Here is a 26954-nt window from a genome sequence, read left to right as displayed (position 1 = left end):
TGTGAGAATTTCTCACGTGTGTTAACACAAACGACCCTTGTTTAAAAAAATAAAAAAAGAACTGCGCTGTCACATTCCACTTCTGCTACTGGTATTTTCCAAAGTCTTTATTACGATGTTGACAAAAGAGAAGTCGCGAACACCCGCTCCGGCTGAGGTGATCTCGTTGCTCCCACCCGGCAGGGTCACCGAGCACGGATCCAGGCACGATGCACAGGGGAATCCTAGCAGCGATGCACCGGATGTGTGTGTGGAAGTGACTGACATCAACTCACGACCCATTGGTTCTTCCGAGTTGACCTAAGACTCCTTTCGCCTGCCACTGGCCGCCTGGTTTGTCTATTTGAACAGTCCCCGCCCTCCGGAGAAGCCGGTCCCGAAGCTTCACTTCTCCTTCATTCCTATTGGTCAGCATGCCAGTCTATTTTCGTGTTAGCCCTGTCGATTGGTCTTCAGAGCTGTGAGCCCGCCCATCCTCCCTCCCGGCTTAGAGGACAGCGGGGAAGGCGGGCGGTGGGACTTGGGGGCCTGAGGCAGCGTTACCGGTGCTGGCGGCGGCAGCTGAGGCCTTGGCCGAAGCCGCGCGGTGAGTCTTGGGCTGGGCACCGAACCTTGGAAGGCGGCAGGATGGCCGGACGTACGGCCAGCCTGGTTCGGGGTGGTGGTGGGGGTGCCCCGGAAAGCTGCCTGACCAGGACGTGGGACCCACGATCGGGACGCCGCCCGAGCCCTGGACTCCCGGCTGCACCCCACAAGGCTATGTCCACCTCCCAGGGACACCTCGACCTCCACCCTGGAGACGCCCAGGTCCGTGGGCCTGCCGTGGGTCCCAGGCTGGAAGGCCGGCCCATCCGCTCCGGTCCTGCGGTGGCACCTTTACCCGTCCCTGGACCCCTTTCCTGTTGCGGGTCAATGTCAGTCCCGGGCGCCGATCCCATCTCTGGGATTCCTGATGTCTGGCCGTCCCACTCTGCCCGAAGCCTTGCTGGCACCTTGGGGAAGTTTGGCTTGCAGGTGGGGCACCTGCTTAAACCCTGTCCAAGTGCACGCCTTTTCCAGCGAGGGGCAGTGCCTTGGCAGCCTCCTCCCTGCTCCTCACACGCACACACCAAGCGTAGTGGTTTCTTCTTCTTATGCTGGATTTTGGTTTCCCCTCCTTCCCCTCCTGGCTAATAACCTTTGCCCTGGAGTCTTTGAGGACTTTTCAGAACCAGTTATTGCCACCTTTTTTCCTCCTCATGTCACAAATTTGTTCAAGAAGAATTGTGGGAGATTGTTTTTCTAGACTGATCTGGACACAATTGAGTGTGTGTTACTTCTGATGCAGTGGGGGCCCGAGCCCTGTTCTGGCCACTTTCACGCCTGCCAGCTTGTGTTTTCCTGTGGGCTGTCAGGGAGAAGGGGCAGTGCAGTGGAGGGGTCAGTGGCCAGTGGCCAGGGGTATCAGGTGTCTGAGCTGCTGCTGGAAGTGCAGCCGGGCTTGATATTTGCGGGAGGATCTGTCTCAGGACACTCCCAGTGCGTAAGGATGCTCCAGTCACTTGTGGAAAATGATAGTGTTTGCGTTGGCCCCTGCACACTCTTCCCTTGGGCTGGCTCCAGTCACGCCTAGAAGAGTCCCCGTAACAGGAGCAGGGCCTGGATGTGTTCAGCGCACACTCAGCTCCTGGCTACAGATGGTTGATTGCACGTGTGGGACCACATCTGTGTTCTGTAGTGTGGACTGCACCGCCCACCGCAGGAACCCACCGGGAGAGGCTGAACTGTGGCAGCTGCACACAGATGCCTCAGTGTGAATGTTCGCCAGAACAGTAGATACTTCACACACACACAAACCCCTAGAAGATTTTATATTGATTATATGTTCCAATAATCTTGTGGAAAGATATTTAATTACATAGAATACTTTAATTTCACCTTTTTTTTTTTTTAAATAAACTTATCTTGGGGCCAGCACTGTGGAGTAGGGAGTTAAGCTGCCGCCTGCAGTGCTGGCATCCCCTATGTCCCTATGTAAACAGGTTCAAGTCCAGCCCCTTAGGGATGCAGCTGTTAAAGCAAAGCAACAGCAGCAGCAAAGCATGGCCCAAGTGCAGGGGCCTTGGAGCTTGAGGGAGACCTGGAAGGAGCCCCAGGCTCCTGGCTTTGCCCTGGTACAGCCCTGACTGTTGTAGTCACTTGGGCCTCTGTAACTCTGCTTTCAAATAAATAGGTAGATCTTTAAAAATAAATAAGCTTATCTTTAATCCAGGCGCTTGTTTTTTAGATGTATTTATTGATCGATTTTATTGAGAAAGATAGGTTTACAGAGAGAAAGAAATACAGAAAGATCTTCCACCTACTGGTTCACTCCCCAAGTGGCTGCAATGGCCAGAGCTGAGCTGATCTGAAGCCAGGAGCCAGGAGCTTCTGCTGGGCTTCCCTTGCAGGTGCAGGGTCCCAAGGCCTTGGGCTGTCCTCTTCTGTTTTCCCAGGCCACAGCAAGAAGCTGGATGGAAAGTGGAGCAGCCAAGACATGAACCGGAGCCCACATGGGATCCTGGCACATGCAAGATGAGGATTTAGCATTAGGCCTTAGTGCTGGGCCCAGGTTTTTGTTTGTTTGTTTTGTTTTTAGCGTTCATTTATTTGAAAGTCAGAGTTACAGAGAGAGGGAGATGGAGAAAGAGCTCTTGCGAGCGTTGGTTCACTACCCAGATGATAGTGACATCTTGTGACTTGGTGAGACCAGGAGCAAAGGACCCATGATGCACTGCTTTCCCAGTTGCATTGGCAGGGAGCTAGATGGAAAGTGGAACAGCCGGGACCCAAACTTATTCCAGTACGGGGTGCTGGCATAGCAAGCAGCAGGTTAACCCATTGTGCCACAATGCTGGCCCTCATCTGTTTGTTTCTTTTTCTAATATGACTCCTAGCAAATTAAAAAAAAATTATTATTGGATATTGCTGCTTTATAATTGCAGTCTCCTTCATTAGATTGAACCTCGTGACTAAAGGGACAGTCTTAGTCATTCGTACTTCTTTTCCTGCCTCCCTACCTCTCAGCCAGGTTCTGTGCCGACTGCACAGCAGCCCTGGGAGTACTGGCTAGCAGCGACCGAGGCGTAGCTACATGCCGGGCTTGGCTCTTTGTCCTGGTTTAAGGATTTCCCGATTCAGAAGGTGGGGTGGCGGTGCTCACCTGGTGGCAAGGTACCGTGATCTCGCAGGGCAGCTCAGCCCTTATACTGCACATACCCTGCCAGCTATAGTTTTCCCAAATGTGGGAAACTTGACTGCGTGGCTAGTGGTAGTAGGGGACTGCATTTACACTTCCCCCGAAAAGGTTAAAAAAAAAATAAAGGGCAGAGTGACAGAGGGAGAGACAGGGAGATCTTCCCTCTATTGATTTACTTCCCAAATGCCCACGACAACAGGGAGCGGGCCAGGCCGAAGCCTGGAGCCAGGTGCTCCATCTGGGTCTTCCCCGTGGTTGCCGGGGACGCAGGTTACTTGTTCTGATCTGCTGCCTTCCAGCAGCTTGAGCAGGAAGCTGGATCAGAAGCAAAGGAACAGGGACTCCGTTCCCAACCCTCTGACGTGGGACGCACACGCCCTGAGCCACAGCTTATCCTGCTGTGCCATGACTTCCTCCCCTAGTTGTGTTTTTAAAAGTGTTGTAAACAGACGTTCACTCAGTTAATCTTCACGTCACTCTCACGTGCATTAAGTATCATTTTGTTTGTATCGTTGAGAAAACAGAAGATGTAAATGTTTTCTTCAAGGTAAATAAATCTGGAACAGGATTGAAAGCCAGGTAGTCTAGTTCCATAGCCCATACTTTGGCCTGTCACGCTAGACATCAGCTGTTATTGATTAAGTCTAGGCTTTAGAAAATATATATTTGTTTATTTATTTGAAAGAGTTAAAGAGAGAAAGATTCTCCATCCACTGGTTTACTCACCAAATGGTCACAGCAGCCAAAACTGGACCAGCTTCTTGTGGGTCTCCCAGGTGGGTACAAGGGGCCCAAGGACTTGAGTCAACTTTAACTGCTTTCTCAGACACGTTAGCAGGGAGCTGGATCAGAAGTGGAGCAGCCAGGGCTCGAACCAGCACCCAAATGAGATGCCAGCATTGCAAGTGGAGGCTTAACCTATTGCAGATTCAGCTCCATGCTAACAGCTGTACAACAGCCGCAGCCAGGAGCTTCTCCTAGGTCTCTCCCGAGGGAGGCACGGGCTCAGCGCAGATCACTAATGTGGACCTGCATCGGAAGTGGCATTCATGGCATGCTGGCATTGTAGGTGGAGGCTTTCGCTGGCACTCCACAATGCCCACTCTGAATGTAGGCTTTATACGTGTGCCTCAGTGTGGTCTGCCACCCTGTATAAAGCCCACTAGCTGCCTGGGGATGGTGGAAGATCTCTCCTGAAGAATGGGTGCTGTAAGTTACTGCCGTGGTTTGTTATTTGAGATATTAAAGAAACATCTCTCCGAAGAACCTCAGGGCAAGATGCTTGGGACTGGGCCTACCGCCGCCACCTCAGCTGCCACCACCTCGAGCAACGTGAGTGTCCTGCAGCAGTTCGCCAGCGGCCTCAAGAGCCGGAATGAGGAGACCAGGGCCAAGGCTGCCAAGGAGCTCCAGCACTACGTCACCATGGAGCTCCGCGAGGTCAGCCTGCAGGGATCTGTGGCACGCTTGGGCCAGCACCGGGTTGTTTTTTTATTTTCAAAAATTCTACTTATCTGGTCTTCATTTTGAAAGGTAGAGAGAAGGAGATCTTTTAGCCTCTGACTCATTCCCCATAAGGCTATAGGAGCCAGGGCTGGGCCAGGCCAAAACCAGGAGACAGCAACTCTGTCCAGCTCTCCTATCAGGGTCACAGGGACCTCAGGACTTGAGCCTGCTGCCTCCTAGGGTGGACATGAGCAAGAAACCAGATTCAAAACAGTGAAGCTGGGGCTTGAACCACTCACTCACCTGTGGGGTGTGGATATCCCACGCAGTGACCCAGGCTGCCACGCCACACACCTGCCCCGGCACCACTGGCTTCAATCCCTTTGGACAGCTCAGTGAAGCTTTGGAGAATTCCCCAGTGCCCCGTCCTAGAACGAGCAGATCTCTGCTGTGGTGGCTCACTCCCTTGGCCTTTGTCATGTATGTGTTCGCATTTAGGGCTCACATTATTTCTGTGGTCAAAGTGGTTGGAGAGTTGGTAGAGACCTGCATCTTGTGCGTCCCGAGCCCTGCTGGAGTGGATACCCCGGAAGTAGTTGTTCAGTAGGGATGGAGTGTGAGTTCAGTTGCTCTCTGGTTTCAAACTATGGACATGGACTGCACTTTGTCTTCTGTGGTTTGAGCCACAGCCGCTTCCTCTCTGGCCTTAACCTTCAGGCCCCAGCCATCCCACCCAACCCCCGCCCTCTTCAAGAAAACCTTGGAAATTGTTCTGGGTACGTCTTCCTTTGCAGATGAGTCAGGAAGAGTCTACTCGATTCTATGACCAGCTGAACCATCACATTTTTGAATTGGTTTCCAGCTCCGATGCCAATGAGAGGAAAGGGGGCATCTTGGCCATAGGTAAGGACTGAGTGGGAAGAGTAACAAGCAGAACTCAAGGACTGGTCCCCTCCATGTCCCCTGTGCCCGTGCCCACCACGTATTACAGGCTAGTTCCTGTTTGTTTAGTGAATTTGCAGGACCATGGGATTACACTAATTCTAGGACCAGTCCTAGGATGTAGGCAGAGCAGATATGTTTACATGTGGCAGCTGAATCTCAGAACCATTAGCAACTTCTATGGGGCCAGTTTGTCAAAAGTGGAACTGGAAGCCAACTTCCTACCGCCCCCATTGCCTTTAGCAGGCTCTGGTTTCTCTGCAGCGCTGGGTTTGACATAGCGGGGCTCGTGAAGGAAGAAGTGAGATTGTGACGCTGTTTGTACACGACAGATCATTTTCAGCTCCCCAGGACTGGTCGGCAATCCTGGGAACAATTATGCAGTCCTGGGTTTGTGGGTTTTTTCCCTTATTTCTTGAGGTGACACAGTATATATACTAAAATGACATCATTTTACTATTAAGTCATTGTGGCATGAAGATGAAGACTCATGGCATAGCAGTATGCCCAGGGTGGAGTGAAGGTGGCCCTCACCAGCTCCAGTCACAGCTCCCGAGTGTCCTGGCCAGCATGCTCCCCTTTGTCACCTTTTCCTGTCTTCTCTTCCAGCTAGCCTCATCGGAGTGGAAGGTGGAAATGCCACCCGAATCGGCAGGTTTGCCAATTATCTTCGGAACCTCCTCCCCTCCAATGACCCAGTTGTCATGGAGATGACGTCCAAGGCCATTGGCCGCCTTGCCATGGCTGGAGACACTTTCACTGCTGAGTATGTGGAGTTTGAGGTGAAGCGAGCCCTGGAGTGGCTGGGTCCTGACCGCAACGAGGGCCGGAGACATGCAGCTGTAAGTGCCTGCCAGGAACAAGGCCTGGGGGCCATGGCACTGTGTTGGGGTCCCTTGCTTCCTTCTAAGGTTCACCCCCCAAAAAGGATGCTCTGGGCTGAGCTTCTGGGCTGTGAGGGGGCACTGCAATCGCTGTCATGGGGATCGGTGGCTTTGTGCTCAGCTCCCTCTTTAGGGGACAGAGATACCAGGAGGGAGTGGGGACCAGGCCAGGGAATCGCGTGAAGACCTCCTGGCTCAGGTCTTGGCTTTGTCACATCCTAATTCCCTGGAGTTTGGCACAACTGCTTCTTCCTGCTTCTTCCAGTTTCTTCCTAACAAATGAAAATAATAACAAAGTTAAACATTAAGCAAGTGTATTTATTCAGTCAATCCTTAGGAGTACATATTTCTCTGGGCTGTCACAATAATGATGTAAGAAGCATGAAAGTGAGCCCTGATCCTGGGTTTCGGCACCAAAAAAAAAGAAAGAAAGAAAAAGAAAGTGAGCCTTTCCAGAGCTTGTTTTCAAACATCCCAAGGTCTCTGTCTTTGTAAGTGGCCTGGCCATACGAGCTGGGAGATGTGTGATCCATGTCCTGTCCTTGCTTTGCACTGGCTGCGATTGCCTGGCTTCTCTTCCCAGCAGGTGTAGTCCTGAAACAATAGAACAGTCTGGTTCGAATGGCAGTTCTCAGTCAGCCCTTTCCCCCCAGGTCCTGGTTCTGCGTGAGCTGGCCATCAGCGTCCCCACCTTCTTCTTCCAGCAAGTGCAGCCCTTCTTTGACAACATTTTCGTGGCCGTGTGGGACCCCAAACAGGCCATCCGTGAAGGTGCTGTGGCTGCCCTTCGCGCCTGTCTCATTCTCACCACTCAGCGAGAGCCGAAGGAGATGCAGAAGCCCCAGTGGTACCGGGTGAGGAGCAGGCCGGGTGGGGCGGCCCGGAGAGGGGCGGGCTCAGGGCGCCCAGCCTCAGGCACAGCGCCTCTCCCTGGGTGCAGAGCCTGTGTCACGTTTGTTGTACTGTCAGACATCTGCAGTACCCTCAGTAGGAATCAGTGGTTACCCTGCTGCATTCCATGAAAGCACAAGTCCAGTGATAGACAGAGTGCTTGGTGTGTCACTGAGCAAGAAAGCATGTGACTAAGCTGTGACTCTGTGTTTTTAGTGCTGAGACATCTCTTCAGCGGCAGAGTAATAGAAATGCCTCTTGCAGGCTCGTTCATCAGCTGTATGTAGCTGATACTGATTCAGAAAGGGCTCATAGCTGTGTGCCCACTGCTGCTGTGACAGGAACACCTATGAGCCTGGAATTCCAGAAAGGGCCAGACACGTGGCCTGGGAGACCTGGCCTCTGGCTTGCTGTGATGGGTGAAGTAGGATAAGTCACTCAGTTTCTTCGAACCGGGGGGGGTGGTTTGTTTGGTACAAACTGTGGGTGCTAATGGCTGTGGCTGCAGTGGCATGGTGTCCGAGTCAAAGAGTTGAAGCTAAATGAAATAATAGCATGGTAAGTCAGTGTTGTCGGTGCTGGTATGAGACACCGAGCCCATAGGCTGACACCTGAACCCCAGAGGTGCGTGGGGTGGACGCTGGGTGAGCACAGCATCCTGTCTCCACAGCACACATTTGAAGAGGCAGAGAAAGGGTTTGATGAGACCTTGGCCAAAGAGAAGGGGATGAATCGAGACGATCGGATCCACGGAGCCCTGCTGATCCTCAACGAGCTGGTCCGCATCAGCAGCATGGAAGGAGAGGTGAGATGCGGCGACCGAGCCGGCGGGCAAAAGCATGTCCTCGGGGAGCTGGCACCCCGGGAGGAGCCCCTGTGAAGAAAGCAAAACAGGAGATAGTGAGGGGAAGGTGCAGGAAGGCTCCGTGGAGGGCTGCCTGCGTGCCGTGGAGGAGCCCCTTGGAGCAGCCATGGGGCTGTGTGCCAGGCAGTGGCTTTCAAGGAGGAGGGAACAGTGGGTCAAGTTTGAAAAATGAATGGGGGGCCCAGCATTGTAGCCTAGTGGCTGAAGTTTTAACCTTGTGTGTGCTGAGATCCCATGTGGGCGCTGGTTCATACCGCAGAGGCCCCACTTCCCACCCATTTCCCTACTTGTGGCCTAGGAAAGCAGTCGAGGACGGCCCAGGGCCTTGGACCCTGCATCTGTGAGGGAGACCCAGAAGAGGCTCCTGGCTCCTGGCTTTGGATTGGCTCAGAACCAGCCATTGCAGTCACTTGGGAGTATGGAAAAGCTTCCTCTCTGTGTCTCCTCCTCTCTGTGTATCTGTCTTTGTAATAAAAATAAAATAAACCGCCCCCCCCCCAAAAAAAAAGAGAAAAATGGAACCGAAAGAGAGGAAGTGTGGCTGGTGCTCCCCGAGAAAGGAGCAGGTGGGAGGTACAGTCCGAGGGAAGAAGGGCCCCAGTTCACAGCCTCGTGGCTTTTGTTCTGGTTGCAGGGGTAGACAGTAGCAGCGGGTACACAGGGGAGTGACTGATGCCATGCCTTTTCTGGCATCCCTTGTTGTTGGGGAGCAGGGTACGGGGAGGTGGGAATAAAAGGGAGACCAGTCAGGAGGGGTATCAGCCTGAGAAGACAGGTGTGAAGGGACAAGGTGGGGAGTGGGGAGCTAGCTGTGCAGGGAGAGGCTGGAGAGCAGTCAGGCTGCCTTCCCCTGCTGACTGACTGGACAAGAGGGGGAAGACAGGCCGCCTAGAAGTCCATCCTGGAGGGCCAGCGTGGGCTCCTCAAGCCAGTGTCTGCTGTGAAAGGCCTGTGTCTCCCAGGAATAGGCCTGCCTGCTCTGTTCTGTCATCAAGGTGTGCAGCCCATGAGAACTTGGCCTTGGCACAAGTTGGTTGGTATCTTCCAGAGCAGCAGCCTGGCCCTTGGTCCTTTAGGCTGCTTGGACTTGAAAGTCTCAGGGAGCTGTGAAGGTGGTCTGGGTGAGCTAAAGCTGTGGCGGTGTAGATGCTGACAAGTAGATGGATTCGGGATCGATTTAGGAATTAGAGCTCCATCTGTGATACTTTCTGTGGGAAATGTTGGTGGAATTTTGTCATCCCTGGACTTCCTGGTGTAGCACTCACAGGGGTCATATAGGACAGGTTCCAGTCCCAGCTGCCCTGTACACTGTGGGGCTCAGGCCCGTGTGCCCTATAGTGTGGTGTGTTCATTCCTGTGGGATCCTTGTAAGCACCTCGGCCTCTGGGAGGGGTAAATGTAGGAGTGCGGAGCCCAGCACCAGATACTGGAGTTGTTTTTTTGGATTGATGGTTGACACATAATTATATATATGTGTGTGTAAATTATATATATGTGTGTGTAATATACATATATATAATTGTATATGTATATAATTATACATATATTTGCACACCCCTGTTATGTTTTACTATTGTATACATTGTGTAATGATCAAATTTGAGTAATTTGCATTTATCATTTCTTTGAGGTGAGAACGTTAGAAGTTCTCCACTAGCTAGTTGGAAATATAAGCTGCATTATTGCTAACTGTAGCCACCCTACTGTGCCATTGGTGCCAGAGCTATTCCTCTTAATTGTAACATTGTACCCACTAACAGCTTCTGTGAGACGCACCTTGCTAGTAGAGTTCCCATGTGGGGTCATAAGTGTGGTGCCTGGCTTGTTTCATCCAGCATAATGCCTTACGGGTTCTTCTCTAGGGTTTCAGATGACAGGATTGGGTTTATGGCTGAATAGTATTCCATTATATCCATGTAATGTATTTTTTTTTCTTCTTAAAAGCATTGAAATTATTTTATTTGACATGTCTGAGAGATGTATGGAAAGCGATTTTCTATCCCCTAATTCATTCCCAGTATCCCCTAGGACTGGGCTAGGGAAGCCAGGAACCAGAAACTCAGTCCAGCCACATCTGCTGCCCTCTCCTATGGCGTGCACTGGCAGTAAGCTGGATCAGAGTGGAATCACCCGTACCCAAACTAGGCTGGCACTCAAACCTGGAAGATGGGATGCGGGCATCCCAGGAGGCAACTGAAGCCCCGCATTGGGTGCCCCATATGCCACGTTCTCATTATCCATTCATCTGTGGATGAATACTTGGTGGATCCCGCATCTTGGCTATCATGAACAGTGCGGCAAGATCATACCCAGTGGTGGGATCGCTGCATTACACAGCAACTCTGTTTTTAATTCTCTTTTTAAGGATATTAAACAGTTTTGTGCCAATTGCTTTGGCAGCTTGTGTTAAATGCACATATTTCTCAGAAACAACAATTTAGAAAACTCAGATTTTAAAATTGCTCCATATGTGTTTAGGAAATTAAATTAATTTTAAACGAGACATTTGAGGAAGAAATAAGAGCTCAACAATGTGTTCTTTCAGAAAAGGGAGATGGATCCAAGTAATTTTAACTGATTTTAGGAAACCAACATAACATTAATGCCAAAATCAAAATCAGAGTAAAGAACTAAATATATAAAAACTAAATATATAAGAAATCAAATCCAGAAAAATATTTTTAAACATATGAATCCTTTTTCTTCCATTCTGTATCTCTTCTGAGATGATACTTTCATTTGTTTTTATGATGATCATTGTCATATATTTTATTTTCAAGATTTATTTGTTGAAAGGCAGATTTACAGAGAGAAGGGAGTAACAGAGAACAAAAGTCTTCCATCCACTGGTTCACTTCACTGGCTGCAACGGCCAGTGCTGAGCCAATCTGAAGCCAGGAGCTGGGAGCCTCCTGCAGGTCCCCCATGTGGCTGCTGGGGTCCAAGAACTTGAGCCATCATCCACTGCTTTCCCAGGCCACAAGTAGGGAGAGGGAGGGGAAGTGGAGCAGCAATAATCCTGGTGGACCCGCTTCCCATCCAGGTCCCTGCTTGTGACCTGCAAAAGTAATAGTGGGTGGCCCAATACCTTGGGACCCTGCACCCTTGTGGGAGACCTGGAGGAAGCTCCTGGCTCCTGGCTTTAGATTGGCTCAGCTCTATCTGTTATGGCCACTTGGGGAGTGAATCAATGGACGGAAGATCTTTCTGTATCTGCGTCAGCTTATGAATCTGACTTTCCAGTAAAAATAAATCAATCTTAAAAAAAAAAAAGTAACTGCTGGATATAGAATTCTTGGCTGGCTTATATTACCACCACCACCACCACCACCCCCCGCCCCCGGACCTTGAATATTTTTCCTGTTCTGTCCTACCATGTCAGGCTTAAGCTAAGAAGTCTGCTGTTAATCTTGTGGGAATGCCCTTGGGGCTTCTCTCTCAATTTTCCTTGTTTTTGACAGTGTAGCTGTGAGGTCACCTGGAGGGGAGGTCTTCCGGTCATGTCTGTTAGGAGCCTGTTTCAGCTTCGTGGACTTCGTGAATGTCTCCATGTGTCTCCCTAGACCAGGGAGTGGTCTGTGTCCGTTCCATTGAGTACCTTGTCTGTGCCTTTGCCCTCAACTCTTCACGAGGCACCTATAATGGGCATGTTTGTAGGTGTTTGTCCCATAAATCTCTAAGGCTTTTTTTGTTCTTTTTAATATTTATTTTCCTTTTTGTTGTTGCGGACCGGGCTGGGTGTTTGTCCTGGCAGGTACGATGCCCACACCCCACATAGAGTACCCAGGTTAGCTCCTGACTGAGCTGCCTGCACGTGCAGATCGAGGAGTGGGCTTGGTGGTTGACGTAGCTGGGTCAGAGATGAAGTAGCCAGGACTCAGATCAGCCCATGTGGGCTGTTGGCATTGCAGGTAGCCATTTAACAATGCAGACGCCACCAGGTTGCTCATGAATTGTCTTCCTAATGTTGTTGAATATTATATTCTCATATGTCATTGAGTTTTCTTAAAATCAGACAGTTCATTGGCTTCCCTTCTCTGGGCTCTGTTATTAGAGGGTTGCTATGTTGGTTTGGGGACATCCTGTTACACTTCGTGCTTCCTGTGGCTCTAGGTTGGCTTTTGTACATCCAGTGCATCAGTCCTGTTGGCTGTTTTGACAGGTGGCTTTTCTGGTAGAGGACTTCCTGTTGGTGACCAGTCCTAGGTTTATGGTTGTGTGCTCTCTTGGATTCAGTTCTTGGTGGTGCTGTGGGCTGTGCTTCTTCAGCTGTGATCCTCACTGCTGCTGTCTGTGTGTTTGTGGGTCTCAGCGGCCTGGGCTTCGGGGTTACAGGGCTGCCTTACCAGTCGGGATGCAGTTCCCTCAGGCTGGAATGTGCTGGCAGCACTGTGCACGCTCACTGGTTACAGATGTGGTGTTCCTGCTGGTTTCTGCCGAGCCACCTTTGTTTACCCAAGAGGATGTGGCACAGCATGCCCAGGAACAGGGAAGCCCTTGGCCCCAGGTGTGCCCAGAGGGGTGCCTGTCGGCGTTTGGGAGGCCCACGGGAGCTACTTGCTCTGGGAGCCCTGCTGGCAGCTCACTGGATCAGCTGAGTTGGCCTGAGCATCTGTCTCCCAGGCCCCCTGGCCTGAGTCTGAGAGCCAGCTGCTCAGCTGCTTCTTGAGATTACAGGTGGATGGACAGAGCTGCCAGGAGGCTCCCCAGGAGGCTTTGGTGGCTGAGTCACTTTGTAAAAGCCATGTGGTGCTTTCCAAGGCTATGGATGGTGCTATCTCTTTAGGCCCAGCCACTCAGGGCTGGTGGTTTGTTTGCTTCCCTTCCCTGTCCACGTTTGAATGGTGCTTCCCCTGAAGCCCAGGCAGCTCTGATGTCTTTGTTTCCTCCTAGTAAAACAGAACAATATTGATTAATATAGAAGGTTCTTGTCAGATTCAAATGAAGTGGTTCTTATTGACATGCTTCGTGAATTAATAAGGAGCTATTTAAATATAAGGTATAATTTCTTGGTTTGTTCACTTGTTCATCAGACATTAATTGAGCCCCTAGTAGGTACCTCTTAAGAACTAGAGTAACCTAACAGCCAATGAACATGTAAGTAAAAATAAATCATGTGGTGATACATGCTGCAGAGAAAAGTAGGGCCAGGGAGGGGAAGAGAGAACTATAGCATGGGTTAAGGATTGTATTTTAAACGTTCTGGGCCATTGGAACACAGTTGAGAAGGGGTAAGAAAAAGCCGTTCAGATAGCTGAGATTTTCAGACAGCTGATTCAGTGGCTACAAAGGCCCTGGCACAGGTGCAGCAAGAATGCCACTGTGCCTAAGTGAGTGGGCACAAGAGTTGGTGAGGGATGCAGTCAGAGAACTGCATGGGGTGGGGAAAGCACAGAACATGGGGCCCGGAGCACACTGTGTGGACATTTTGCTGGGGGTGGGAAGCTGTGGGTAGGCTTTGAGCATTAGCATACATTTGACTCATGTTTCAAACAGCCTGGCTTAGCTACTGTATTGAGAATGGGTCGCTGAAGGGCTCACGGTTGAAACTGAGAACCCAGCTTGGAGGGAACTAGGCAGTCTTCACAAGGGATCTTAGCAGCTTACACCACAGTGGGGCAGTCATGGAGTACAGAGTGGCTGGGGTCTGGGTTCTGGGTTTGGGGTTCATTGAGAGTGGAGCTGGGTGGGAAAGAAGGCAGTGTGTTTGCCTGACAGCCTACAGACATGATACATTGATCATGGTGGGAGAAGCTGGCCAGGAGTTTAGATGGGAACATAAATTTGAGGTGCCTGTTGGGCTGTTCTGAGGAAAGCTGTGGATGAGAGGAACAGATTTGGGGTCATCTGCATCTGGGGGTTACTTCAAGTCCCGAGGCCAGGTGAGGATCCCAAGGAAGTTGATGTGGGTGGGGAGGAGCTGAGGTCTGTAGCCCACGGTCAGGAGGGGGAGAGGACCTGATGGGACAGTAAGGGAGGGGAGGGTGCCTCGTGGAGTCAGTGTCCAAGAAGCCCGGGAGGAAGGCGCTTCCGGAGCAGGAAGGTGACTTGGATCCGACTCCCCAGTTGACGTGAGGATGGAAGCTTGGCCGTTGGATTCAGCAGCTTGTGAATCCTCTGTGGCCCTGACAAGAGTTGTGGGTTAGATTTTCTGAAAAATGAAAACACATATGTTAGGAACAGACTGGAAATTTTGAAGGCTGTTTTATAGCCTCTTTCTTTTCTTTCTTTTTGTTTTAGAGCGAGATTTATTTACTTGAGATATGAGAGAGAGAGAAAGAGAGAGAGATCTTCCATCTGCTGATTCAGTCCCCAGATGGCTGCAGTGCTCAGGGCTGGGCCAAGCTGAAGCCAGCAGCTTGCTGCAGGTCTTCCATGTGGGTTGCAGGGGCCCAAGTGTTTGGGCCATCTTCTACTGCTCTTTGCAGGCCTTTAACAGGGAGCTAGATTGGAAGTAAAGCATCCAGATGGTGCCCAGATGGGACGCTAACATTGCAAGCAGCAGCGTTACCCACTATGTCACAATGCTGGCCCCTCCTAGTGTGTTACTGTGCACTGTTTGGAGAATGAGTAACTCAGCCCTTCAGAAAGGGAGTAGGTGGGAGAGCTCAGCCGATTCCTACCGCCTTTGCAGGCCTAGAATTCTGAGATGGTTACTTGCCTGTGCACCTGCCTAGCATTCTAGAAAGAGGCCAGTCTCCTGACTGGGTTGCTGGCCTGCGACTGCCCTCCATGTTTGCAGATTTCCCTGTTGTGTTTGCAAGGTGGCCTGCCCAGGCCATACAAGAAGGTGAGAACCTTGAGCAGCCGGGCTCTACTCCCTCCTCAGTGATCAGTAGAGGGTGCTCTTCCTCATAGGTCAGGGTGAAGGTGGGTCCCCTGCTCTGGGGAAGTTGCAGTGCTCCCCTTGGAAAGCGTGCTTTGTTTCTGGGCCGGCACACACGTGGTTCTGTGAACTGCACAGTGCTCGCAGGGAAGAGCATTTGTAAGTGAGGGTAATCTGTCTTCTCTCCTGTGTGTAGCGTCTGAGAGAAGAGATGGAAGAGATCACACAGCAGCAGCTGGTCCATGACAAATACTGCAAAGATCTCATGGGCTTTGGAACAAAACCTCGTCATATCACACCCTTCACCAGCTTCCAGGCCGTGCAGCCCCAGCAGTCGAATGCCTTGGTGGGGCTGCTGGGGTACAGCTCTCACCAAGGCCTCATGGGATTTGGCGCTTCCCCCAGCCCAGCCAAGTCCACCCTGGTGGAAAGCCGGTGTTGCCGAGACTTGATGGAGGAAAAATTCGATCAGGTAAAGTGGGGCGTTGCCTCTCCCCCTTTTTCCCAGCTCTGTGCTTCACTTTCTTCTGCCAACCCTTTCTCCTTCCTCTCTCAGGTGTGCCAGTGGGTGCTCAAGTGCAGGAATAGCAAGAACTCACTGATCCAAACGACAATCCTCAGTTTGCTGCCCCGCCTGGCTGCGTTCCGACCTTCCGCCTTCACAGGTGAGCACTTCGGTGGAAGGCAGCAGGCAGGAAAGTGGTGGTGCCGGGAAGCTGGATCTGCTGCTCATTTGCACCACACCAGATAGGGGCTTGTCTCCGATTTCTTGGGCTTCTGCCCAGTTCCAGTGGTGTCTAGGCACGGGAACAATCCATTTGTAGAACATTCTGGGGCCCAGCAAGTTGCTCTGTATAGAAGCCAGCAAATTCATGAATGGACTAAAAAGAGATAGGTGGTTTCAGTATTGATCCTGTGGCAGCTTCTGGGTAACGGTCCAGTCGCCGTCCTGCCTGTGCCCCTGAAGTGGCCATCCCACCACGTTGGTATATGTAGGCAGAAGGGACTGACTGCTGCCCAGGCCCTGTCTGCAGTGGGCAGTGTGAGTCACTGCCCAGCTCAGGTACTGGTATCTTCCACGAAGCCCTTCTAGGATTGTTTGTTTCCTCCTTGCTTGTTGACCTCAGCCGTAGAAAGGCTCTGGCATCAGACCTAGGTGAATCCACTCTTGATCCTTAACTGTGACAGCTGGGCAGGTTATTTGACCTTCCTGATCCTCCACTTCTGACTTATAAAATTAGATGAAGGGCATTAATGCTCAAGCACCAATTATTCTAGTGCTACTGTTAAGCTAACAAAAATCCCTTTTGAAGTAGGTATAGGTAATAGTTGTGGAAATGCTCCAGTTGCCTGTTTATGCTAATGTGCTGCTCTTAACCTCCTACCTGGAGAGCGTGAGATGCCATTCTTGAACATCCTTCGCTGTGTACACATGGCCTGAGCTCCTTACACATTCAAAATCCAGCGAGAGCCAAGAGCATGCATGGGATGCCATGCCAACCCTCAGCAGCTTCCGTTCATAGCACACATTCTTTCCACACCACCCAGCCGGATGAGGTTAGCTGGTAAGGTGTTAGGCATGCTGTGAGCAGTACACGGTGGTAAGGATGAGACAGTTTGTCACGTGAAACTCCTGAACAGAAGGAAGTGATACAACAGAAGTCATTCGTGGCTTTTCCCTGTTCCTGCTGGCACTCAGCAGGTGCTCTCTTGCTTAAAGTTTAGTAGAGCTTCAAGTGATCTTGGATTGAAAGTCTGTGGTTCAGAAGAAGTGAATAAACAGCATGGGGGAAGGGTACGGGGAGGGGTTGGGGGAATCCCATAGCCTATGAAATTGTATCACTTAATGCAATGCAATTAATAAAAAATATATATATATATATATATATGAATACGCAGGCCAGGTTGTAGAATCAGCTGCCTTGGGGTTCCAAAGGCTGCCCTGCAGCAGGTTGCAGAGACTCAGGCTGTTAGAGTTATTGGTTTGATGTGAATTTGCTATTGTATTCAACACTTTACTGAAGTATGTTGGTACAAGTCTGTGTGCACAGCTCTCCTAAGCATATGCCTCATTGCTTAAGTTACACTTGTTTAAAACTTGTTTGGAAGTCACTGTGTGAACTTCGCAATGATGTAAGCTTGGGGAACCAGAGCCATTCACCTGAGGTGGGGTTGGAATCTACAGTGCAAAATTTCTATTATCTTGGGGTGTTGAATCTTAGGAGTGAGGCTGGTGTCCCGCTGAAGTGCTGTCCCCATAGGGGAGGCCAGCTGTCCTTGTAGAGTCACTCTGCTTCTAGGACTATATCATTTTGCTCTGCCTGTTTTCAGTCCCCAGTATGCCTGTTAGTTGACCAAATAAACAGCCGTAGAAGACCTTTCTCATTAAACTAGCATTGACATGTGTGTGTGCCTGTTGAGAGTGTAGTGGACTGTCTAAATGTGGTTTTGGAAGCCCTCAACACCCCAGCTTTGTCTTGCATGTGCGATCTTAGGCGTGCTTATGGCACACAGACTTGGGGTATGCTCTGAGAAGAAGAGATAAAAGGAAGGCAGGAATCTCAGCTTTCAGAGAAGTAGAACTCTTTTTGTTTAAGATTTATCTATATTTATTTGAAAGTCAGTCATACAGAGAGGAGGAGAGACAGAGAGGAACACCTTCTGTCCATTGATTCATTCCCCAAGCAGCCACAATGGCCGGAGCTGAGCTGATCCGAAGCCAGGAGCCAGGAGCTTCTTCTGGGTCTCCCACACGGGTGCAGGGTCCCAAGGCTTTGGGCTGTGCTCGACTGCTTTCCAGGCCACAGGCAGGGAGCTGGATGGGAAGCTGGGCCTCCGGGATTAGAACAGGTGCTCATATGGGATCTCAGCACATGAAAGGTGAGGACTTTTAGCCACTAAGCCGCTGTGCTGGGCCCAACAGCACCCTATCTTAAGTTGCTCAAGAATTGCCACTCCATGCTCACGGGCTTCTGTCACCATAAATGAACATACAAATGTGACCTTAAATTGCCAAAACTTGTTCTAGCACATGTCAGCTATAAGGGACAGGCCTGTGACTCAGCGGGTTTGCATGCCACTTGGGATACCTGCTCTGTTGAAGGGTCTAGGATTGAGTCTCACCCCTCCTTCCGATCGAGCTTCCTGCTAAGGCACAGCCTTGGAGACAGCAGATGATGCCTCAAGTGCTCTCATCCTGCAACCTGCACAGAGACCCACACAGAGCTCCTGGCTCCTGGCTCCTGGCTTTGGCCTGCCCAGCCCTGGCTGTGGTGGGCATTTGAGGGCTGAAATAATAGACGGACAATTGATTTCTTTCTCTTTATTGCTCTTCCTTTGAGATAAGTGAAAATGTATAGATCTAACACTAACAAATATTGCTAAGCAATCACAGAGTGCCTCTAGGCCCAGACTGGATAGAAAAGCTTGTTTCTTTCTTTTTTTAAGATTTATCTTGCAAAGTCAGATATCCAGAGAGGAGGAGAGACAGAGAGGAAGATCTTCCATCCAATGTTTCACTCCCCAAGTGACTGCAACGGCCAGTGCTGCGCCGATCTGAAGCCAGGAGCCAGGAACTTCCTCCAGGTCTCTCACACGTGGATGCAGGGTCCCAAGGCTTTGGGCCGTCCTCAGCTGCTTTCCAGGCCACAAGCAGGGAGCCTAGATGGAAAGCGGAGCTGCCGGGATTAGACCCGGTGCATTCAAGGCGAGGTCTTTAGCCACTAGGCCACTGTGCTGGCCCTGAGAAGCCTGTTTCTTATAAATCATACTGAATTTTACATTAAGTTTCATTGTAATATGAAATACTGTAGATTATCTTTGTTTTAAAATAAGATATAGCATATATTTTTGAAGGACAATTTTGTGATATAATTTTGAAGGTTGATTAGGTTTTTTGAATGAAGGAGAATACAGTATTTCTAAAAGATGTTATGTGAGAATTGATGACCAGACTTCAGGTAATAGTCCCTCTCGATTGGTGATGTTGTTCCAGCAGGCTTTCTTCACTTCAGTGCTTTATAGGAACCTGAACCTTCAGTGTGCAGACCAGCTCTTGATGTTGAGGCATCCACTTTGTCTTTTTTTGCCCTCAGATACCCAGTACCTCCAGGACACCATGAACCATGTCCTAAGCTGTGTCAAGAAGGAGAAGGAACGGACCGCAGCCTTCCAAGCCCTGGGGCTGCTTTCTGTGGCTGTGAGGTCGGAGTTCAAGGTCTATTTGCCTCGCGTGCTGGACATCATCCGGGCGGCCCTGCCCCCCAAGGACTTTGCCCATAAGTGAGTACCTCTATTAGGATTTCGCCCTCCACGCTCTGTGGTTGGAGAGGAAGGATGCCGCCTGCCACTGGCATGGGGTAAGGCCTTTCCATGCTCCATTGAGCTCTGGGGCTGAGAAAATAGAAAGCAGAACAACCTTCCCCCACGGAAGCACTGCCTTTTCCCGATGAGATGATGTTCCTATAAATGCTTCCTGAGAATATGTCAGGGGCTGCCGCTGCTCTCGGGTGCCCTGTTCATGGGGAATTCCAGAGTGTTCTCTTTTCTTTGGATTTCAGAAGTCTTTTTTCGATGTAAGACCTAAAGAAAGGAATTCTTGACTGGCACTGAGAGGAGCCTAAAAGCCGTCTTTTCCCTTACCAGGAAAGCTGGAGGAGATGCTGCAGCTCTTTAAACTTGCCCATCGCTGACCTGCAAGAGCTCAGTGTCCTGCCACGTGCAGAGTCCAGGGCACAGCATTAGTTTTTTCTTCTCAGAGTTGTGTCTCCATGATTCCCTGTTTCATTGGAAGATTGCTCTGCTGCGTTAGTAAACCCCACCAGTTCTAAAGCGTGGACATCTCCTGTGGTCCCTCTGCTGCCTGAGGGCGCGCAGCTCAGCTGGCTTCCCCACGAGATTGCTTGGTCAGCATCATCCTAAACCTGTAGCGTGCCCTGTGTGAATTCAGGAAAGGGTCCCTTTTGCTTCAGATACGTGACTAAGCAGCTGGATTGCTGACATCAATGATGAACCTATAGTGACTGAAATGATGAGGGGCCTCCCCTCGCGAATCATACAGTAGATACGTGTACATTCATCCCTGGTGGCTCTGCCTCAGTGACCTGTTCTCTTTGCACCAAGGTGACTTTGGTGCTCTTCTTGGTCCTCGTGCATCATCTTATCACAATGTCTGAAGCGGTCGCTCTGTGTTTTCTGTAGGAGGCAGAAGGCAATGCAGGTGGATGCCACCGTGTTCACGTGTATCAGCATGCTGGCGCGTGCCATGGGGCCGGGCATCCAGCAGGACATCAAGGAGCTGCTGGAGCCCATGCTGGCTGTGGGGCTGAGGTGAGTGTCAGGACAGGAGCGTTCCCTGTCCGAGTCAGTGGGAGGCTTGACCAGCAGTATTGGCACTTGGTTAAAAGAACACGATATGGTTGTTCAATTGTATAGACAACATAGGATAATTCTTATAATACACATGAGCTGTTTTGTTTGTTTGTTTGTTTAAGATTTATTTATTTACTTTGAAAGAGTTAAAGAAATGGGGAGAGACAGAGAGAAAGATCTTCCATTCATTGGTTCACTCCCTGGATGGCTGCATCCGCAAAGCTGAGCCAGGACAATGCCAGGAGCTTTACCTAGGCCTCTTTTGTGGGTGGCAGGGACCACACACTTGGGCCATCTTCTGCTACTTTTTCTAGGAGCATTTACAGGGAGCTAGGTCAGAAGTGGAACAACTGCGACTCCAATTGGCACCCCTAGGCGATACTGGCATTACAGGCAGTGGCTTTACCCATTATAGCACAATGGAGGTACCACAAGTAACTTTTTTTGTGTGTGTATACATATGTATATTTTTGTGGGGGAGGGAGGCTAGGCAGATTTACAGGGAGAAGGAAAAATGCCTTTCATTTTCTGGTTCACTCCCCATGTGGCCACAGCAGCTGGAGTTGAGCCGATATGAAGCCAGGAGTCCCTCCAGGTCCCCCACGGAGATGCAGAGTCCTAAGGACTTGGGCCATCCTCCACTGCACTCCCAGGCCTTAGGCAGAGAGCTGGAAGGGAGTGGAGCAGCCGGGCCATGAAATGCTGCTCATGTGAAATGCCAGCACTTGCTGACAGAGGATTAGCCAATTGAGACATACCAGCCCCTCCCCACCCACCCACCCTCAGTTACTTTTGAATCCTGGTTGTGTCACTAGCTGTGTGATCTCTTAACTTTTTAAATAATATATTTATTTATTTGAAAAAGCAACAAAATGTGGTTGGGTAGAGCTTATCTAGCCACTAGTTTATTCCCTAATGGCTGCAGCAGCCAAGGTTGGACCCATTTGAAGCCAAGAACTTCATCTGGGCCTCCCATAGGGGTGGCACCTACAGCCATTTTCACTACTTTCCTAGCACATAAGCAAAAAACTGGATCAGGAACATAGCAGTGAAGACTCAAACCAGCATTCTGATATGGGATGCCAGCATTGCACATTGAAACTTAACCACTGGGTCCAGCGTGGTGGCTTAGTGGCTACAGTCCTCACCTTGCACGTGCTGAGATCCCATATGGGCACTGGTTCTAATCCTAGCAGCTCCACTTCCCATCCAGCTCCCTGCTTGTGTCCTGGGAAAGCAGTTGAGGACGGCCCAAAGCCTTGGGACCCTGTACCTGTGTGTGGGAGACCTGGAGGAAGTTCCTGGCTCCTGGCTTTGAATCAGCTCAGCACCGGCTGTTGCAGTCACTTGGGGAGTGAATCATCAGATGGAAGGTGTTCCTCTGTCTCTCCTCCTCTCTGGATATCTGACTTTGCAATAAAAAAAAATGTAAATATTTAAAAATAAATAAATGAAAATATATTTCAAAAATTAATAGAAACTTAACTACCACGGTGTTGGCCCCACAAGACATGATCTTGACTAAACCCAGTGCCTGTACATAGCAGTTGCTCGATAGATTTTTATAGGTATTGTTGATGTTATTATTCTTGAGGAAGTTGCTTAGCCACTCTAAACCTTAGTTGCTGTCATCTGTAAAATAGGAAGATGTCCTTGATTTGCTTCCCAGAGTGTTTGTTGAGATGTGGTCTTCTATAGAGGTTGAATTATATTAAACAAGTTCTGTGGTAAAAACCAGAAGCTTCTAGATTGTTCTGGAATTTTAGACCAGGCCAAGAAAGTTCAGTGTTTATTGGTATCCTTGACGCCCCATCAGTGATGAGCCTAGTCTCCTTGGCGAGCAAGAAGGGTTGTTTGTTTCCAAGAACGGATTAACGGCCACGTGCCCTGGCCTGAGTGTGACTGGTCTCCCTCCCCTCAGCCCTGCGCTCACTGCTGTACTCTACGACCTGAGCCGGCAGATTCCGCAGCTGAAGAAGGACATCCAAGATGGGCTGTTAAAGATGCTCTCCTTGGTCCTTATGCATAAACCTCTCCGGCACCCGGGCATGCCCAAGGGCCTGGCCCATCAGCTGGCATCCCCTGGGCTCAACACCCTGCCTGAGGCCAGTGATGTGGGCAGCATCACGCTTGCCCTCCGGACCCTTGGCAGCTTTGAATTTGAAGGTAAGGACTTAACCTTTCTCCTGTTAAGATAGCGAGTGATGCTGCCACCTTGATGAAAGGACACACCTGCCTAGAGTTCCTGGGTCTTCCCAGTGTGCTGCAGACAGGCTCCTTCTCAGGCCCTGTGCATTACTGCTCATCCCTTGTCCCGTACCTGTCAGCAGCTCTTGGTTAGGGAAGGTAAGCACTGATCTGAGACAGTCTTGGTTCAGAGACGGAGAAGTTGGAGTCGCCTCCCACGCAACTCCTCACACCTGCTGTGGCTGAGGCTTCAGAACACGCAAGCAGAGCCTCGGTGTTTCCGTGCCAGAGTGCTGAGCTGTGGGCTTCGGTCTGGAGTTCCAGGGTGCAAATAAAGCCACATTAATACCTCAGGGAGGGATGTCAGGACAAAAAGTGAATGCTTTCGAATTTTGGAATTATGTGGCTAATACTGGCTAAGCCTGCAGGGGAGCTAGCAAGGACAAGAAGGCCCAGTGTGCAGTCAGAGGCTTAGCCCGCCATGCCTTCCCTGTTAACATTCCTCCACTTGGAGTGATTAAGAGGAACCATAATTCTTTTCTGATGAATAGCAAGTAACTTGTTTAAACCCAGTTTACATCAAACACTGTGGTATTTCAATCCGACAACTGAAATTAGCAAGGTCAATTTGATCAGGAATTGTTTTCCCCTCTGGGAATATAATGGATTGGGTCACAGTAAAAGGCAGTCATGCCTTCCATGAAGGGAGTATAGAAAAGCACAAAGTCAGGGCCACCTTTCTGCCACTCCCTCCTCCTTGTCTGCCCCCTTCTGCCTTTCTGCCTATTAGAAGCCACAAATGGAAAGTACAGCTAGCAAGCTGCTGCTGCAAGTTGCAGACCCGCCTGTCTAGAGCAGTAACCTTCATTCTGTTTCCTCTCTGCCTTTGTGCTCAGGCCACTCTCTGACTCAGTTCGTACGCCACTGCGCCGATCACTTCCTGAACAGTGAGCACAAGGAGATCCGCATGGAAGCTGCCCGCACCTGCTCCCGGCTGCTCACGCCCTCCATCCACCTCATCAGCGGCCACGCACACGTGGTCAGCCAGACTGCGGTGCAGGTGGTGGCCGACGTGCTCAGCAAACTGCTTGTGGTCGGGATAACAGATCCTGGTAAAGCGAATGGGACAGAGGCAGCCTTGGGTGTTCGGGAGCTCGGGCAATCGGAAGTAGCTAGTTTGGCTACATGGCCTCTAAGATCTCAGCCTCGACTGGTGCTGGGTTGGTTCTGTCAAGGCTTGGCACCAGACAATCTGTCAATCCCATCTGACAGTCTTGTCAAGCCCATCAGCACCAGACAATCTGCTGTTAGAGCTTTTATTCCTACAAACAGAGAAAAGAATGACAGTGAGATGGAGAAAGGTGTCTGATACCTTCCAAGCAGGGTGATGGCAGTGGAGGGGTACAGTGGGAAAGGGCTGACACAGTGTAAGATCATGAAGATGTGTTCAAAGGCTCCATTGCTTTCACAGACCCTGACATCCGCTACTGTGTCCTGGCATCCCTCGACGAGCGCTTTGATGCGCACCTGGCCCAGGCTGAGAATCTGCAGGCCCTGTTTGTAGCCCTGAATGACCAGGTGTTCGAGATCCGGGAACTGGCCATCTGCACTGTGGGCCGACTCAGCAGCATGAACCCAGCGTTTGTGATGCCTTTCCTGCGCAAGATGCTGATCCAGGTACGGGGGTGACAGTCAAGCTGCAGACAGTGGGAAAGGAGTCTCCGTGAGAACTGCTGGAAGGAGAGTTAAGGACAAGGAGTGGGGGAGAAAGACTCAACTGCCGGTGAAAGCCACACTTGGCTTCAAGGGCCCATGTGTTTTCCAGGCTTTCTAATGGCAGTATAGAGTTCATCCCCTTCTAGGCCTCTTGTCTGTGTAATTCCTGAGTGCTTCCCTATCCCATGCCAACCTCTCCCTCAGCTGCGTCTCATTCTTGGCAAGTCACCAGCAATTCTGATTTTTGGCTTTCTTCACATACTTCCATGCCCCGTCTCCTGTGGTTGGTCTTAGTCCTCCTGGCATCTTTTAGCCTTGCATGTGGCTGCTAGGCCACTGTTGTGAACACAACCAGGAAGTGTGAGCGTGGTTGCAGCCTGCTTCCCTACTGCCTCGCCCTTGGTATGTGGTACCTTGCTTCATTCTTAAGTGCTGCAAGATGCCAGGCTTAGCTGAAAGCAGTTTCAGGTTGGTGCTACTGCTAGGTCTGGTAGGATTTTCAGTTTCTGCCGAAAGCTGGCTTCTCAAGTTTCTTCCTCACCTACACCCCCGGTAAGCTCTCTGGCTTCCCTTTGAGTGGTGTGTGGGCCCACTCTCTCAGCTGTAAGTTCCTGCTAAGCTCTCCTGCTTTCATATGGCTCACCCTGTCATCTTCTGTCCCCTCACGTCTGCCCCCTCCTGGCCTTACCCCTACTTCCTCACCCTCCCCATGATTTCTTCTGAAAGACACACTTTTCATGCTTTGTGAGGAACTTGAATTTAGGAACCCGTTACTGTATATAACTCGCCCTAGAGAAAAGCCAATGCTTGTGTCTTGTAGAGAGCTTCCTCTGTTTTTCTCTAATAGTTTGATGGTTTCTGTGCAGACTTAGGTCATTAATCCATTAAGAGTTGGTTTTTGTGTAAGGTGACAGTGAGGTCTTGCTTCATATTTCTGCAGGATGATGTCCAATTGTTCCAGTGGCATTTGTTGAAGATACAAAACTTTTTTTCCTGGCTTATTTTCAGTTCTCTTGTCAAAGATTAGTTGGCTGTATATGTGTGGGCTCCTTTCCGGGATTTCTGTTCTGCTCCACTGATCTGTTTCTGTACCAGTACCACTCCCCTGTAGCATGTCTTGAAGTCTGGAATTGTGATTCCTCCTGCTTTATTTTTATTCTTCAGGATAGCTTTGGCTATTCATGGGCTCTTATGTTTCCAGATTAATTTTTGCATCATCTTTTCCATTTCTGAAAAGAATGTTGTTAGGTTCTGATTGGCATCGTGTTGAATATTACTTCTGGCAACATGGACATCTTGATGATGCTGATTCCACTGATCCAGGAACATGTAAATTTCCTCTTCTTTTAATATCTTCTTCTATGTTTTTTTAAAATGTTTTCTAATTTTCATCATAGAGGTTCAAATTAGAAGGTTATACTTACGTTAGCACTCCTGGTTTTAGCCTAATGAGTTATGTCTGAAATACTGGTCTGCCTAAGGAGCACCTGTCATTTAAAGTCTTTCTGAAGTACTTAAGGCTTTGGGAAGGTAAAGGAATCCTTCTGGAACCTGCCAGCTCAAAGGGTGTTACGTGTGACGCAGAAACATCTCCTAGTGAGAAACGTCAGTGTGTTCATCCCACCAGCAGCTGTTTCGTGTGGGCACCGGCTGCTGGGTGCTCAGGGGCAGCCGTGAGTAACCAGATGTGTTCTTAAAGCTCATGTGAAGCTGCCAGGCGTTTCTGAGCTCACGGAAGGTGGAATTGAATCAGTGCTGAATTGTCCTTGAAACGTCAATGTTCTAAATAATGTTTTGGTTTGTTTTTTCAAACTTGGGCATGAATCTCTGGAGACTGACTTGTACAGTTCCCTGCTAGGATAAAGGTTTGGCCTTTCCTTGAGGCCTTGGTCAGTGTTCATTGGGAGCTGAGAGGCTCTGGCTCTGGAAGTGAACTTGGAGTCTTTGGTTTGACCCTGGTTTGACCCTGAGTCGTGGCCTGCTCCTGAGGGTCGTTTCTCCTTCTTTGATGACTCTCTGCTCTGGCTGGGAAAAAGGCTGGAGGTAAGATCCAGAAAATCGGGGAAATCCAAGACAAAGTATAAAGCCACCGCTCCTCAACTTACAATGGGGTTGCTCCCATTAAACTCTTAGGAAATCGTGAGTCAACCCAGCATGTGTCTGTCATTACATTGAAGACTTCTCTGCTACCAGCTGGGTTTTGTGACGTTCACTCTCCTCACTGCTCTAAGATTTCCTTCTGGCATCTTCAGCTATCCAGAAGTCTGTATGAAGATGTCTGTGTGTGCCCTGAACTCAGTGGGTTGATCTGCTGGTGTGCTAAGGATGTCGGTAAGAACAGCACATTCTCTCTGTTGTGTAAGATCAGAGGATCCCATTGCTGTGAGCCCCGCCTCCATGGCTTTATTGAGCTAGATCCCAAACAGCTGTGGAGTATCAGCATTTCCCAACATCCCAGCTTTTCTCACTGATCATCGATTCCTTTATCATCATTTATTGACCCTCTTGGTGATTTGCTGTCCGGGCAAAGATTTTTCTCCCAAGGAGCCCTCTCTTCGTTACTCATTTCTACAAAAGCCTACTCACAGCTCTGCTTGTTGATTCTCTCAA

General features: G+C 50.0%; 1 protein-coding gene across 2 annotated transcripts in view; it reads left to right on the top strand.

Annotated features, from left to right (window-relative positions):
* Positions 1 to 479: 479 nt before the first annotated feature.
* MTOR (mechanistic target of rapamycin kinase) overlaps positions 480 to 26954 on the top strand; it is a 128252-nt gene continuing 101777 nt past the window's right edge. The window contains exons 1-13 of one of the 2 annotated variants that reach the window (XM_040987904.1): positions 480 to 586; positions 4482 to 4657; positions 5458 to 5566; positions 6215 to 6447; positions 7143 to 7343; positions 8051 to 8185; positions 15268 to 15543; positions 15628 to 15736; positions 19166 to 19352; positions 20271 to 20399; positions 22363 to 22607; positions 23525 to 23740; positions 24100 to 24305. In XM_040987904.1, the coding sequence (XP_040843838.1) occupies positions 4496 to 4657; positions 5458 to 5566; positions 6215 to 6447; positions 7143 to 7343; positions 8051 to 8185; positions 15268 to 15543; positions 15628 to 15736; positions 19166 to 19352; positions 20271 to 20399; positions 22363 to 22607; positions 23525 to 23740; positions 24100 to 24305 (2208 nt within the window). In that variant the 5' untranslated portion in view covers positions 480 to 586; positions 4482 to 4495. Of the gene's footprint in view, positions 591 to 4456; positions 4658 to 5457; positions 5567 to 6214; positions 6448 to 7142; positions 7344 to 8050; positions 8186 to 15267; positions 15544 to 15627; positions 15737 to 19165; positions 19353 to 20270; positions 20400 to 22362; positions 22608 to 23524; positions 23741 to 24099; positions 24306 to 26954 lie in introns of both variants that reach the window. The other variant, XM_040987905.1, reaches the window with a different exon arrangement.

This window comes from Ochotona curzoniae, unplaced genomic scaffold (assembly GCF_017591425.1).
Source record: "Ochotona curzoniae isolate NIBS_2020 unplaced genomic scaffold, NIBS_Ocur_1.0 contig_4792, whole genome shotgun sequence".
NCBI classification, from domain to species: domain Eukaryota; kingdom Metazoa; phylum Chordata; class Mammalia; order Lagomorpha; family Ochotonidae; genus Ochotona; species Ochotona curzoniae.
This window is presented reverse-complemented; position numbering and strand designations above follow the sequence as displayed.